Genomic DNA, 14,877 nt, shown 5'->3' on the forward strand with positions numbered 1-14,877 from the left:
AAGAGGAAGACAGGGGGTGGGGACCATCCTTTCCCTTAAGATGCTTGATAAAGCCTCTTTGTAATGATTAGATCCCCCTGCTCAGAGGGAGAGTGCTCCTTTGCTGAGCAAACATATGGAAGCACAGTTCTGGCCAATCTGCTTAGCACCATATCTGCGATGGCCACATCATGTGCCCTGATCAGTAACGTGGCCTAGAGCTGCAGAGGTCAGGAGTTATTTAGAGTTCACTGTCTGAGAAGCCTTTGGGGACACATTACTGTTATCTCAGAGGGGCTGAGCTTGTTGCTTTTGAAAGTAGCTTCTTTTAAAGGATCTCCATTTGAGATCCAAAATCAAAGATCTTGGAGCCATGTTACACCAGTAAAGAGGAACAACAAATGGTTTTCTTAAAACATATGGTAGCATGCCACTGATTACAGTATTTTGTGAAGTATTCTTTTCATGTGTGATGCATCTTTTATTCAGAAGTCTTTAAAATTTGTTTTTCACAAATCTATAGAATCCCAATGCTGTTTGAGTTACAATCCACGTAACTCTTTCCAGTTTCTCTTTCATGTTGGCTGTTTGGTTGGTGTCTCCAACAAGAAAACAAGGGTCACTGAATGCACAGGGCAGCAGAACCAAAAAATAAATTTGTACAGAGAGACTAGTGCAGGAGAAAAAATAACAAAGAGTTCCCTGGAGAGGAAATGAACTGCACAAACAAAAAGGGTGGATGAAATTAAGTTTCCACCATCAATATTAACGTCACCTGGTTTCCCTTTGAGTCTTTTTACTGTCTGACATTTCCAAACAGGTAGCTCTTCCAGACTAGGCATGGCACGCAGGCCCTGGCCATAAATAAGGACATTGCTTGGAGGATATTTGTGTTCATATGGTGGCAGAAGCAGTTTACTCCTTCACTCGTGCCTGTGCTCAGACCGTAAAGCTGATGGTTTTGCTCAGGGCCTGCCTGCAGGCAGACACAAGAAAGCTTCTGTGTGCAAACTCCTGCTCACTGCTGTGAGCAATTCCCCACTGTCACCCTACTGCTCAGGAGAACTGTCAGTCACCAGGACTAAAATGACTGCCACGTGTCCCTCACGTAATCCTGAGCTTGAATTAGCCATTAGGCCTGACACTGGGGATTTCTCCAGTGGGAAGCATCAATCAAGTGCAAGGAGTGGAGTAGCAGCCCGTTGTGTTTATAATTTGCTTTACTCTTTAAATAAAAACACATGTTAGGTGACACCTTGTCAGCTGGGGTTATGGGGTGGTTTCTCCATCTCTCTGGGAAAGCTGAGGAAGGGAGAACCTACGTTCAGAGGTGTAGTCCACAGGTGGGTGTCCCTGCTTTTTATGTGTACGTGAGTCCCTGCACATGGTGCCCAGTGTCATGCTCATGTCTCACCTCGATTACTTATGCTTCAACTAGATCTTATTCTCAAAGCTTTTATGTGTGTTGCCACAATGGCTCTCTTTTCTCCCTTGCTAGGTCTCTCAGCTACTCCATTTACACTTGTATTTGGACCAGAAAAAAGGGCAGGTAATCTGCTGAGTGTTTTTACTAACCTCTAACTAATGTCTGCTCCCCGTTAGACTAGTTGTTAGACTAGTTGTTAGATAGCTTGAGCTGTTTTCAGCTGAGATTGGTCAGAGGCCAAATGCCGGCTGCTCTGCTTCCAGTGGGTAGATCCTGCGTGCTGAGCTTTAAAAGCTTGTCCTTGATCTCATCAGCAAATTGCCTTCCAAGTCCTCTGCTGGCAGTCGAAGAGACTCCAGCAGCCAGGCAGGGAGCTTTTACATGGAACATTCATTTAACTGGGGTGCTTACTGCCTCATTGGCCAAGCTGCTGTGTTTGCTGTTGTGTTCTCACTAATGGATGAAGGGAGCCTCTCTCCCTCTGCTGTGATCCCTGTGAGGATGGTTGGGGCTGCAGTGGAGCTGTTGAAGCCAGGGTCTCTGACCGGTGTGGTTGGGGCAGTCCTGCTGACACCATAGGCATTACTGCTGTCCTGGGAACATGCACTACACCTTGTAGTGGACACTGGCAGGATGGAGGCTGCAGCATGCATGCAGACATCTGTGGAGGAGAACTACTAACCACAGTCACAGCAAAAAGCGAGGAGAACATTAACAGATTGAGTATTGTGCTGGAAGTGTGCTGAGTGTGACTCAGTGTTCCCTTGCTTGTTCATTAACTGCTGATCCTAAGATGCAAAAGGCCAGGAGGTGCCATCCTGCATTAACACTGATTGTGTTAAAAGCTTCTCTTCTGTGACTTGGCAGTTTTGGGTTCCTGATTTGTCATGCTCTGTTGTAGTTTCCGCAGCTGCAAAATGGAATTTGTAGGTATTAGAGGTGTTTTGAAGCCTAAATAATGTGTACAGAATTCTTTCAAATTTTCAGACTGAAGGAATGATAAAATCTAGACATGGTTATTTGTTTGTATTTAGATCATATTTAATGGGACTGTTACATAAATTTCAGATTTTTAAATTATGTGCTTGATTTTATTTACTTTAGCTACCTACATATGTTAAGTATTCATAATGAATAATTCAATTGAATGCAAACCCAGTTTTTCCCAGACTCCTAAATGCACCTCCCTCTAAGAAGTTTTAGTTCAAATGTGAATGCAGAGACTGATTATAAATTGACAGTTCCAGCTCTTGCTGACGGAGTACCTTTTACAGTGCTTGTCACAATGCAGATGTCAGTTTTTTGAAAGAATTTCTGATCCTTCCAGGCAAGTATTGGTTGCATCAATATTTGTGCTCTGGACCCAGAGAGGTTGATGTTTTTTTCTGGAGATGGTGATGGTGATGTCTGCAACATGAAAAGGAAGGCATAGTACAGGTTGCTGGCTTTGGAAGTTCAGTGTTTTAATACTGTTTTGTCCTACTCTCTAAAGCAAAAAGGAGAGAATGTGAGTGAGGAAGAAATGTCTATACTACAGCTGTCATTTTGACCAAATCAGGCAGATATACTTAAATTAGTTTAATTACTATGCCACATGGATGGGAGCTTTAACATCACTTGGAATCACAAATGAGCTTCTGCAGCTTGTTTTGATGGCCAGTGCCCTCACACTGTTGGTGCAGTCATGAATCTAAATAAGGTTGATACCAAGTGATAGCAGTGACTGGGCAGTGATATTACCATGTCCTTTTAGTATTTGTCTTTTATTCAGTAGCACTGAACCCTGGCTCTTCCCTGTAAAAGGAGAACTTATGAGGTTGGTAGATCCTGGGGGAAGAAGAGGCAAAGGAAGCCTGAAGAGCTTCGTTTTCAGTTTGTGCTGCGCCTTCACCTATGGGCAAGATCAGATGAATTTGGGGGCAGATACACCATAGTGATTGGGGAACAGAGAGACACTGGTTCCCACCTGTAGCCACCAAAATCTCAGCATCTAGCAAATTCACTGTCTGTAAAATCAAAAGTGCCATGCCCACAGGGATGCTCCACATCTTAAGAGAAACTGGATGAGATAGTAGTTGAGTCTAGGCAGGCAGTCTTGTGCCCAAGGAAGTTAAGGCTCAGTTTTCCAGCACTGCTTCATGCTTGTGTCCTCTAAAGTCCCAGAACACAGGTCCCACACTGCCAGCACAGTCATCCTGATGATTGTTGGTGTTAAGTGAGGAAGAGAGAGAGGTGGTGTCATCCTTAGTCCCACAGCCCTCCCAGTCACAATTTTCAGAAGGCTGTGTAATAACATCGAGCTGTTTTGCTGTTGACACAGTGAAATGGTGTTACTACAGCTGCTGTCATGATATTACTGCTGACATGCTCTCTAGGATAAAACTAGCCCAGATCTGTGTGGATGTGCTGCAAACATGCCTCTGGCCTGTAGTGTAGGCATAGCTTCAGGACCTGGATCCTCTCTCTGTACTGAAATTCCTGGGATATCTCTCATGTCTGTAGCAGTTGGAAGAGCATCTGCATGACCATGGCCACAACAGTAAACAAAAATCCCCCAAACAGGTGCTCTTCATCTTCCACATGATTGTTTTAATGAAACACAGCCTGAATCATGTGCTGTGCTAACTCTATTCTGTTGAGAAATAAAGCTATTAACTTGTTATTTTCTTTTGCTAATAAATGATAAGTCTTTTTGTGGAATAATAAGCATTACATCTGGATAAAGTCTTTATTTCTAAAACATAGCAGTGCAAACCCTCAGCATGCTGGCTTTTCAAATGTCTGTGATTTCATATACAACAGCTGCTTATGTGGCAGGGAAATAAAGGCTGGTAAACATTATTTTCCATTTTACTCCGAAACCATCCTGATTCTGTGGTAATTTCTGTCACGTTTCTATTTGGGGTCAAGTAAAAATGTGGTAACTGGGAAAAAAAATTGTGAGTGTTATACTCTGCTCTAGGAGCAATAAAATCAAGTCTATCCCTACAAAGGTACAGAAATTGGAAAGAAAATGAATGGAACCCTGCAGGTTTTCACAGGTGTTCAGTGCCTTCACTTAGCCCAGGCCTTTGCTGTTCTTGCCATTTCTGATATTTGGACAAATTGTTTCATAGAGTGGTAGGAACAGTAAGAGTAATATTTTGCTATTACCTGTTTTATAAACAATCTTTATTTTTGCTGTTAGAAACTCAGGTTAAACTAAAGCAAAGATTAAGAAAAGGCAATTTTAATTCTTTTTTCCTGGAGAAAGTCAAAATTGTTTAGCTCAGCTGGTTCAGTCTGTACTCAAGGCTCTGCATTACATGCTGATGTAACAGACCCACAGATGACAGGAACATATCAGGCCCTTGTTTCAAAGCTCTCTCTTTGATCATTCTATGCCTCTATATCACAAGGTGCAGTGCAAGAATATTAACACATCATCTTCATTTTCAGTGTGTTAACGTCTTCTTCCCTGCCAGATTGGTCTGACATGAATCTCGTCTCTAACCTGACTCATGTCCACATACAAAAATTGCTGGCTGGAATGAAATGGAATTTGAGTTAGCTGGCTGAGCAGAGCAGCTGGGGGGAGGTTAAAAGCCTGCTGACACTTGAGCTGGGGCTGAGGGAGGAACACAGCACTCAAGTTACAGTAGCTCATCAGTGCTAACCCTCTGGCTTTGCTGGCCCAGTCATTCTGCAATAGCAAAATATTATTTAATGGTCAGCTTGCTCTCAGCTTGCTTTCACTGGAGACCTGTCTGTTGTAATCAGGCTGCAGGGTAGGATATCTTGTGTTGGCTTTGAATCAGTCACTGAGAATAGGGTGTCTGTGTAGGAATTCAGTGCAAGCTCCAAAACCCATCCAGAACTGCACTGAGCTCTGGGCAGCTGAGATCTCACCCAGCTGACCAGCCATGCAAGGCAACTACAGTTACCAGCCCAGTAGCATTTACAGAGTAGATGTACCTTACACTGGCCCAAGAGGATTAACTGGAGATGCCTCTTGGAGTGAGAACATACCCCAAGAGTGTCTCAGCCACTGGCAGGAGTAGTCAAAATTCAGGCATCAGCTCTTGTGCCAGGTTGGAGAATGCAATGGCAGAGGTGAGAGTTTAGCAAAGCATAAGTTCTCAGGACTCCACTGCCATTCATATAAAATCAGCAACATAATATGTCTTGGTATATAAGCAAAGAAGCTCTATTCATTTAAAATACTTAAAAAAGTTGAATAGGCTAGTGGGAAAGAGCAAAGTAAGTCTGCTGCTTCTCTGTAACAGGCTGCAGGAAAGCTAAATCTGGAGCTGAGAAGGAAGTTTGAACCTATTTTTCTTGTACAAAAAGCTTCAGGCTGAAAAGATGGGAGATTACTGGTCTGTTATTTTTCTTGAATGTTAGAAGTGCAGACTGTCACAGTGATTGTAGTTATAAGTGCCTGATGCCCTCTCTACTTACACACCCTAAAAGTAAGGTGCTAAGGAATTTGTATGAGGTAGAGACACTGATTTTCCTTTGCTGTGCATGCAGAATTTCTGAAGTGGTGTTGATAAATCAGTAAGTAAATTATTGCATTTCCTTCCCAATGGATCAATGCCAGTATGTAGGGGACAGGTAGTGTTGCCTAGCAGCTTTAGCAAAGAATGTGTCCAGTCCTACCTTCGGTTGTAGATATTCAAGGTAAGTCCTTTCTCTCTGCCAGGCCAGCACCAGAGTGAACTCTCCACTGGCCTTGACCTGCACACTGGGTCAGGATACTCAAAAGTGCAGCCCAGAAGGGAGCAGTGATATGTTCTGGTCCAGCCCCAGCCTAAGTCCTATGGCAGCGGTCAGGCTGTGCTGCTTGGACAAGTACAGGTCTAGATGAAAGTGGCCGGTGAATTGCTGCAGTGTGCCTTATCTTTTTGTGAAACAGGACTGTATTTAGTGTCTGTTATTTGCCATCTTTCTGATCTCATCTCCGTCAAAGAATCCATTGAACTTTTCCTAATTTACAGTTGTAGAAAGGATGTTAGAATCAGGCTCTATGTGTTTACCTCAGTATTTTTTTCTAGATTATATGCTATGAAGTATCTTTCAGATCCTCCCCCCTCAACAAGATGTTAAAACGTAAATGTAATTTTTATCAGTTATGCAATTTATATTCCAAATGTCATTTAATGTAGCTTAAAGGTCTCTTCTGACTTCAACAATGCTATCATTCTGTATGGATTGAATTTTCTGGTGTTCCTACTTTGTGGCTGTGCTGTGGCATGAGGGTTACAGAGTCAACCTTTTGATGGGATGCAGTTTTAATGGAAAGTGTCATTTAATCAACCCATCCTTTACAAAGAACAGTTACATTCCTTTCACCAAGGAATATCTTTGTTGTCAGATTGAGAATTAGTGTAAAAAGAAAGAAAAATATTGCATTAGTTTATTTCTTCCGTAAGCTGCATGCAAAAAGCATTGTTATATTTCTTGGAATTTAATAATATCTTTTTATTACTTTAAAATTTCAAATTTTCTGTGCTCTGGAAATGTTGTGTATTGCTGAGAATGGCTGAGTGAATATCATAATAGATGATTAACTTTAAAAGGGAGTTATTTTGATGCAGGCCATTTAATTGTGATTCTGAAGCCAAGCATCTGTTTGACTCATTCCTAGTGAAGAAAAGTACCTACTAGAAAGATACAACAACATCCTGCTCCTTTGCACATGGCCAAGCTGCTCTGAGCTGAAGTCACTGCAGTGAAGAACCAGAGCTGTTTGCCATAGATCCACTCCAAAACGAAGATCCAAGAGAGGGAATGATGCTTTTAGCAACTCATTTTTGCCATCTCTAGGTTACTGGACCAGGCAATTTTTTTCTCTTCCTATTGTCCTGATGGATTTCAATGAGCAAGAGAGAAAAGAATCCCAAAATGTTGGATCTAACTTTGTGTTGTTTACTTGCTTGTTTAACTAGGGACAGGGAGCCCTGTCTGAGAGACTACGGAGCTTTAGCATGCAGGATCTCTCGACGATTCGTGGAGACAGCAGCAGCACTGTTCCCCCTTCAGTCACTGTACGAACAAGTAGCAAACAGAGCCAGCCAAAACCATCCAGAAGTGCATCAGAAGGCACTGGCAGCTCAGGTAAGTGCCAGTGTTATTTTCAGTGTTGTGTTGTCTGGAATATCACACCATTCAATGAAGTCATGCCCTTGGCAGGAGCAGAGAGAAACAGACACTGCAGGCAGCACATAATTCCCGGGACACAGACATGCTGCTGAGTCTCTTGGCACTTAGGAGAAAAAAACAGTATCATCATTTGATTGTTACTATTCCTGGCTGGTACCAAGGATGGGACTTGAGTGTGCAGGGAAGCCAGACTCAGTCCTTGCAACCTGAGCTGGAAAGTTGGGCTGGGGGCTGCAAGCCATGCTGGGAAAACTGTGTTTCTTAAGGGCAATGGTTTGTTTTCTAATTCTGAAAGAACAAAGGGAAGAAATATAATGCTGTGAGTAAGATCCATTCCTGAGTTAAAACATTTATTTCAAGCTTGGTTAAAGAATTTTTTTTGGGTCCAAATCCAAAACATTTAATTGGAGATAGCTTTGCAGATTAGATCTCAAAAATTGAGACATGGGGGGTTATCCCTAGCAGGTGGCTCCAGATGGCTTCTGGGATTCCCACACACCACCAAAGATCACTCAACTCCAGTGCTGTGATGAGAAGCCACGGAAAGTTGCAGGCGTGTTGCACTTTGTAGCTTGTGGAACATATGCTGGCAAGTCAGAAATTCAGCAGTTCCAACTTGTGTGTGTTGAGGTCTGTGCAAACACTCGCTGTATTTCAAGCCTGTGTAGTTGCTACCTCTTCTAATTTGCTTTAGTTTTGGAATGTATTAGAAATGTCTTGTCTCATCTTTCCTAAAGAGCCTTTTACAAATTCTGAGAATCAGGCTTCTTTTTTTCAACTTTATCTGTTGAGTACATTTTCTTTATGGGTAAACTGAAATGTTGGTGCACAGTGGTTTTATTCTCATCTTTATGTAAGGTCTTGTGTACACTTCTCTTGAAATAATCAATCTGAAAACAAACTGTTCACAGACAGAATATAAAAATCTTTAAAAAATCACATATTTAGACCAAAATAATGTTACAAGTAAAGCATAATTCAGTTATCTTAATTCCATGTTGAGTAGAGCAGTCTTTGTAGTTTTGCTCTTAAGACAGCAAAGTCAGCTCACCTGGCCACAAACCCCTGTCTCAACACACAAAAGTTTTTGATTTTGTTCTGGCTTTTTATCAATGCCATTCAAGGATCTCTCAGAATGAATCTCTGAAAAATTGTTCATAAACTTTTCAAACTGAGCCTAAGTGTTTATCACAAATTTTTGGATCCAAGTAATTTGACATTTTGTGTTTAATTTTTTTTTTTTTTTTAATGAAAACTGCACAAATTCACCAAGTATTCCAAGACCTCTATCTGTCCCATCTCACTTGGTGATTTCGTTGAGGTCCCTAATTCTCCACCTGCAGAGAATATGGACAGACTCCTCTGGAGGGCAATTCCACTTGCAGGTGGTGGTGTCATGCTGTGTGAGAGACTCCAGCCACAGCTTTGCTCTCACTTTTAATCCCATTAAGTGAAAAGTACAGTTCTGGTCTCTCCAGCCTTTGTGCTGTTTTGTGTGGGCACCATTTTGAATGTAGTCAGGATGTCTGGAGGGGAGAATTGATCAGAGTCAGCTGTCGTGTGTGTGTGTGTAAGAATGTGATGTGTCAGCCAAACTGTGTCACATCCTGAGGGCCATATTCTGGTGAGATGACACTGCTCTAGGCACACTAAGCCCAGACATAGTTCCATCATTCCACCTTCCATATCTGTTTAGTTGGACATAAGCGGGGGACAGACAGAATTTGTCTCTGCCCATTAGTGTGCTACACATACATGTAATATATGCATATATGAGAATCTGCATGAGCAGTCACTACAGAACAGCAGACACACGGCTCTTTCTCCTGTCCTAAAGCCCTCAGATGACATAAATGTCCCTGCCAGATGTCCCCACTGCCTCACAGAAACATTGAACTCCTCTTTTTTTCCCTGCTTTAGAGATAGTGGGACATAGTCAGTGTGACATCAGATGGAGTCAGCAAAAATACCCCAGACTATGTGTTTGGCATGAGGGTATTCGCATTTTAAATAGCCAACTCTTCTTAACCTGCATTGTATTTCTATTTTCTTGATGCTCTATCACCTCTTATATCAGCAATCTGTCACCCAAAGCAGGCTTAAAGTAGATCTTTTTGGTTTGATTTTTTTTTTTTTTGCTGTTTGAAGGTGTTTCCCTCTCTTTTTTCTCTTCCATCCTAGTCCCACTGCCAATCCACAAATTATGTTAGCAACATTAAAAAAAGAACCAACAAAAAAGGAAGCATCTTACCCTTTCCTTTTGCAAGTGTTTTATTCCTGGTGCTTTAAGAGAAACCTTGAAATAGGAGGATAATGATTCCCAAAACAAAGGTTTTATATAATTCAAAGAAGGCTTATGTTGATTGTCCTTGACTGCTGCCACCTAGAATTGTGCCTGCTCCTTGATCTCTTTGTGACCACACTAATTAAGGGAATTAGCTGAGGGCTGGAGTTAAAGGTTATGCTTACAGTGAAGAACACAGAGCCATGTTCTTACCTGTTGTGTTTTCTTTGACTGACAAGAGCAGAGCTCAGTTTCTGAGGGGTAACAGCCCCTGCTATTATGGAATTTTACATGAAGCACTCAGGAAAGAAAAGCAGACCAAAACCACTATCCCTTTTTGATGAAAGCTCTGAAACTCATATGGTTAGATTTAAGGTACAGCTGGAACTATGAGGTCTCAACATAAAAATGCATGATAACTGAATTACCCAATAACAGTTAAACCCCTGTCATCACAGGGGACCTACATCATGGAGGATGCTGAGAGCTGACCCCACTTGGATCTGCTGCAAATACCAGCCAGAAGTGGTGGTTTTGCACTGTGGTGGTCCCTTCCTCAGGCCCTGATCTTTGCTCTTTTAGGCTCAAGAGGGTTTCTTTGGATTTTATATTATTATTATTATTATTGTTATTATTTTCATTATCATTATGTTGTTAAGGGGGGCTTAAGTTGCACCTGACACTTAGCATCTCTGGAAGTGTCCAAAGCCAAGCTGGAAGAGGCTTGGAGAAACCTGGTCTAGTGGAAATTGTCCCTGTCCATGGCAGGGGGCTTGGAACAAGATGATCTTTAAGGTCCCTTCCAACCCAGGCCATGCTGTGATTCTCTTAGCCCATAATCTGTCTTGGTGATGAGGTGATGGAACAGCCCAGCTCTGGCTACCCAAGCCATCCAGTAGTAGAGAGCTGTGAACTCAGAAGAAGAAATCTTGAATTTGATGCAGATTAAAAATACCTTTTTGTACTGTTTTTGAGGGATCATTTTTAACTCGAGCAAATTTGCTAATCTGCATTATTGGAAGCCTCCAAGATTTCTGTTTTGGGAGACTTTGAGGGACATATGAGATCCAGAGGCCAGGAACTGGAAACTCCTCAAGCCAGCTTTGCTGCTGAACAAATGGCATATGGAAGCGTATTCTGACTTACAGCAGTCAGGCAAAGACAAGAGAGGGCTCTTCAGGTTGAGCTTACAGTTTTTTAGCTGGGTCCCATTCCCTGAGCAATGGAAACACAGCCAGTAGGGAGAGGTCTGTTGTCTTCTCTGCACAGAAGAGATTGCTAAAATTCAGTTTTGTTGGTATTAAACCCCACCAGTCCCCCAGTGAGCACCAGCAGCAGTTCAGGTTCTGGTTTCACAACTCTTGGGCATGTTTCCAAGCCCACTGAAGCACGTGAAAAGGCTCTCCTGACACCAGTGGGCTGTAGCTGTGGCCAAAAGCTGGCTGCAGGACCAGGCTACACAAACACTCAGCCTGTTTCATTTCCACTATTGTTATTTTTATAATGTGAATGGTGCTGGTTAGATGGATTTGTGACTCTTTGAATCCCCTCTTGACACTGTGTGAAGAGCTTGGCACTTGGTAATGACCTCATGCAGACACAGCAAAGGTTTTTTCTGCCTGCTGAAGAGTGTCTTATGAGGCCAAGGAATAGAATAAGCAAGAGCTGCCTTTGACACAAGGGGAGTGGCTCCTTTTTCTCTACCTTTTGCTACTTTTCCCCCCCTCTACCTTTTGCTGTCTTTGTTGTGTTTCAGTGGTGCCTGTCCATTGTGCAGTCCTGCTGTGAGGATGGTCCTTCTGCAGGCATGGGACTGCTCAGCACATAGTGGGCTCTGGGTGTATTCACACTCCTTGCGCAGAAAGACCCTTGTCCTCCTCCTCACACCCGGTCAAAAGCCACACCCAGATGACACAAAGAGGCAGAGGCTGCTTTTGCCATGATTTGTGGGTGGCTGCCAACCTCACAAACAGCACATCCCATGGGGCATCACCACTGCTCCAGGGAAATGTGCACAGCTTCCTTTGTCAGCACCGAGGACACACCATGATTCCCTTCCTCCACATAGCAGGCCCACCATCTCTTAATTTGATTTTTCACTTCACTCTTGGTTCAGCGTTTTTCAGTTTATGGTCCTGGCACCCAGATGATAGACTCTGACATTTCAGCTTCGATGCCTGTTCCAACCTGTGCTTTTTCCACAGGCAGAACTGCCTCTTTCCTTTGGGAACTGTAAATGTCATGTGGCTACTCAATGTTATGGAAAACTGTCAGTTCCAGAACAGTATTTCCAAATATTTTTCAAGGCAATCCTGTTGTTCTGGCAAATGTCCAGTAACAATCCACATAAGACATGTCCTTATTAACAGTGAGGAGCTTTTGCACTTCTTAACTTTACAGTATTGCCTTAATTTGTGTTGCATCACAGGACAGTCAGTGTCCAGAGCTGATGCTGCCTGGGCCAGAGGATCACAAACACTGGAGCCACCCTCTGCATTGCCCAAACCCAGTGTTCTTTCTGCTTAAGCTTGCCCCAGGCTGAGATCATTCTCACCTGGAATGATTTCAAAGCAGAAATGGACAGTGTGCTTTCTGATACTCTTCGTTCCTCTGAGCAGGAGAGACTCAAGGCTGCTTTTTGGTCTTTTGCTGAAGGACCAAAAGCTTTGCAGTACAGAACAAAGGTGGGGGAACATCAGCAGTCAGGATGTGTTTGGGTATTCAGTCCCCATCAACCAGAAAGATGTGTGAGAACAACCCAGGTAGTCTGAACTCCCAGAGAATAAACCATCATAAAACTGTGATCAGCTCCCTTCTGTGTAAAATCAGAGGCTGAACCCACAGCAGATCTCTTGAGGAAGCCCATAGTTTCACAGCAGCATCCAGCCAATGTGAGGCAGCTGTCCCACTGAAAGGGTGTAACCCAGCTTGCTTTTGGCCAGTGCTGTCTTTTCCTTTGGATATATTTAAATCTTATTTTTACATGCTGACCCCAGTCAAGGAGTGGGTTCAAGTTAAATGCTGTTCCTTGCTTCCAGGTTGCTCTTGGACTGGGTCAGATCCTCAAGCCAGTAGAGAGCAGCAGCACAGACATCAGCAATGGGACAAGGAAGGTTGAGGCCAGAGTGCAAGGGACAGTGGGACATCTGCTTTCAACAGCAGCACTGGTTTGTGCTGCTTTAAAATGACTGTGAAACTATGGAAGAACTTCCAGTGTCTCTAGTGCAGAATAATCATAACTAAAAACACACAGAGCTCAAACCTTTTTTTCTTCGAAAACTTTTTTTAATGTGAAGTCATTGATACCACTGTGAGCATTAAGTTGAAAGGCTCAAACTGGAAATTTAGGCTGTTTCCTGGAACACAAACTGTGCTCAAGATGAAGCTGTAAGCTTCACACTTTCGTGAACAGCTATGAATCACCTGCATTTGCACTGAAGGGTACAATGCAATTCCCTTCGTTGCTTTCATTCTTATGGCAGTTCCATCAGGATATTAATTCCTGTAGGACCCTCCTGGTTTAGGAAGATCGAGGATCTGTGGATAATTTTCTTTAGAAGCTGTGTGAGTGGTTGCAGCAGCTAGATGACTTCTACAAGAAGTCTAAATCTACTGAAAAGAATTCAGGCACATAGAATTACAAGTCCCAGTATTGTACCCTGTGTTTGTTATCATACAGCCTTTTGCACTGTGTTACCCATTGCTTATCCACACTCCCATTGCTTATCCACGCTCCCAGGTCCCTCCAGTCAGGAGTTACTTCTGTTCAGTGGTTTGAGAACAGAGCCAGGGAGCTGTACCTAACCCCATCCTTAACACCCATATGGACACAGCCTGGGATGAGGCACATTCCTGAGTCTGTGCTCCATGCTGGTCAGTGCAGACACTCACCTCCCTGTGCACGAGGGCCTTGAAGTCCACTTCAAAATGGTTCCAAATGTTTTCTAAGAGTGAGTGGCTTCACCTGATGAGTTCCTAACGCTCAGCTCCTCTTTCAGTGTGCACATGTTGCTCGGTATGCCGACTCCTCAGAGGTGAGTGCTGGATTTCCTGTGTCCTGGTATCCATGCATCCCTTTTGGGCATGGCTGCATTCCCCAGCCTGGCTTGCTCCTGATGCTCTTGCTCACTGGGTTTCCTAACACCAGGGGAACAAAGCAGGGGAAGGCCAGGCTGCAAGCAGGTTTGGGAGCTGTGTGTGTGAGCTGGTGGCAAGAATTGCAGTGCTTCTCACCGTACTGACCTGTGTTACTCAAGGATGGGGACTGTTTCTCTGGAGAACTTCATTCCTTTCTCTTCTAGAGGATGTGCCATGTCCTTGCTGTGCAGTGCAACTCCTCTGCCCCGTGTCCCCAGTGCTGGTGTAAATCCACTGAGAATGCAGCAAAAGCAAACCCTCCTCAGTCCCAGTCCTGTTCTGCACTGTTCCCTAAGGACTGGCATGTTTCTCCATTAGTGGAGAGGACATTTGTGTTTGGGATGAGCAGGGTATGTAGCAAAGCCCAGTAGCAGACCCTGGTATGAAAAAATAGGTTTGAACAGACTCTCCCTGCTTCAGTCTCTGGCAGAACCATTTTTGAAAAATGTCCCCACTGTCCCCAGCATTTATTGTGTTTACAAACGTCGGAGTGCAGTGAATGGTTTAGCTGCTGGTGGTCTTTTCAGGGCTGTGCCAGTTAGCTCGGTTGCTAAGAGCCCAGACATGTCACTTCTGCGTTTTTTCCCAGTGGCAGATGAAAGGAGTGGGAGAACTCCAATTTGGGCATGCCAGAGGATGGGACTGCCAAGCAGCTTGTCTGGGGAGAAAAAAGAAATACAGACTGGCAGCATCTCATATTTGTGGAGGCAAAAGATCTTAGTAACTCGTTTTCTTCCCATCTCATGTGCTTTTTGTTTATTTTGCACACTAATCAACCTGGAGACAGAAGCAGAGGGACTAAAGGATCACAGTGCTGCTACCCTGCTGCAGCCACCATGCTGCAGCCACCTGTGCCTTCCCACAGCCCTGCACCTGGTGCCAGAGCCCTGTGCACTGTTGCTGCTTG

The 14,877-nt window shown here is 43.6% G+C and overlaps 1 protein-coding gene across 5 annotated transcripts in view; it reads left to right on the forward strand.

Moving 5' to 3' along the window:
• Positions 1-14,877, forward strand: part of REEP1 (receptor accessory protein 1) — a 63,370-nt gene that overhangs the window by 39,147 nt on the left and 9,346 nt on the right. For 3 of the 5 annotated variants that reach the window (XM_032108336.1, XM_032108339.1, XM_032108337.1), the window contains exons 6-8: positions 1,478-1,528; positions 7,336-7,504; positions 13,832-13,867. In XM_032108336.1, coding sequence (XP_031964227.1) covers positions 1,478-1,528; positions 7,336-7,504; positions 13,832-13,867 — 256 coding nt within the window. The remainder of the gene's footprint in view (positions 1-1,477; positions 1,529-7,335; positions 7,505-13,831; positions 13,868-14,877) is intronic. The other 2 variants (XM_032108341.1, XM_032108340.1) reach the window with 1 other exon arrangement.

Source organism: Corvus moneduloides, chromosome 5, assembly GCF_009650955.1.
Source record: "Corvus moneduloides isolate bCorMon1 chromosome 5, bCorMon1.pri, whole genome shotgun sequence".
In the NCBI taxonomy this organism is placed as follows: Eukaryota; Metazoa; Chordata; class Aves; order Passeriformes; family Corvidae; genus Corvus; species Corvus moneduloides.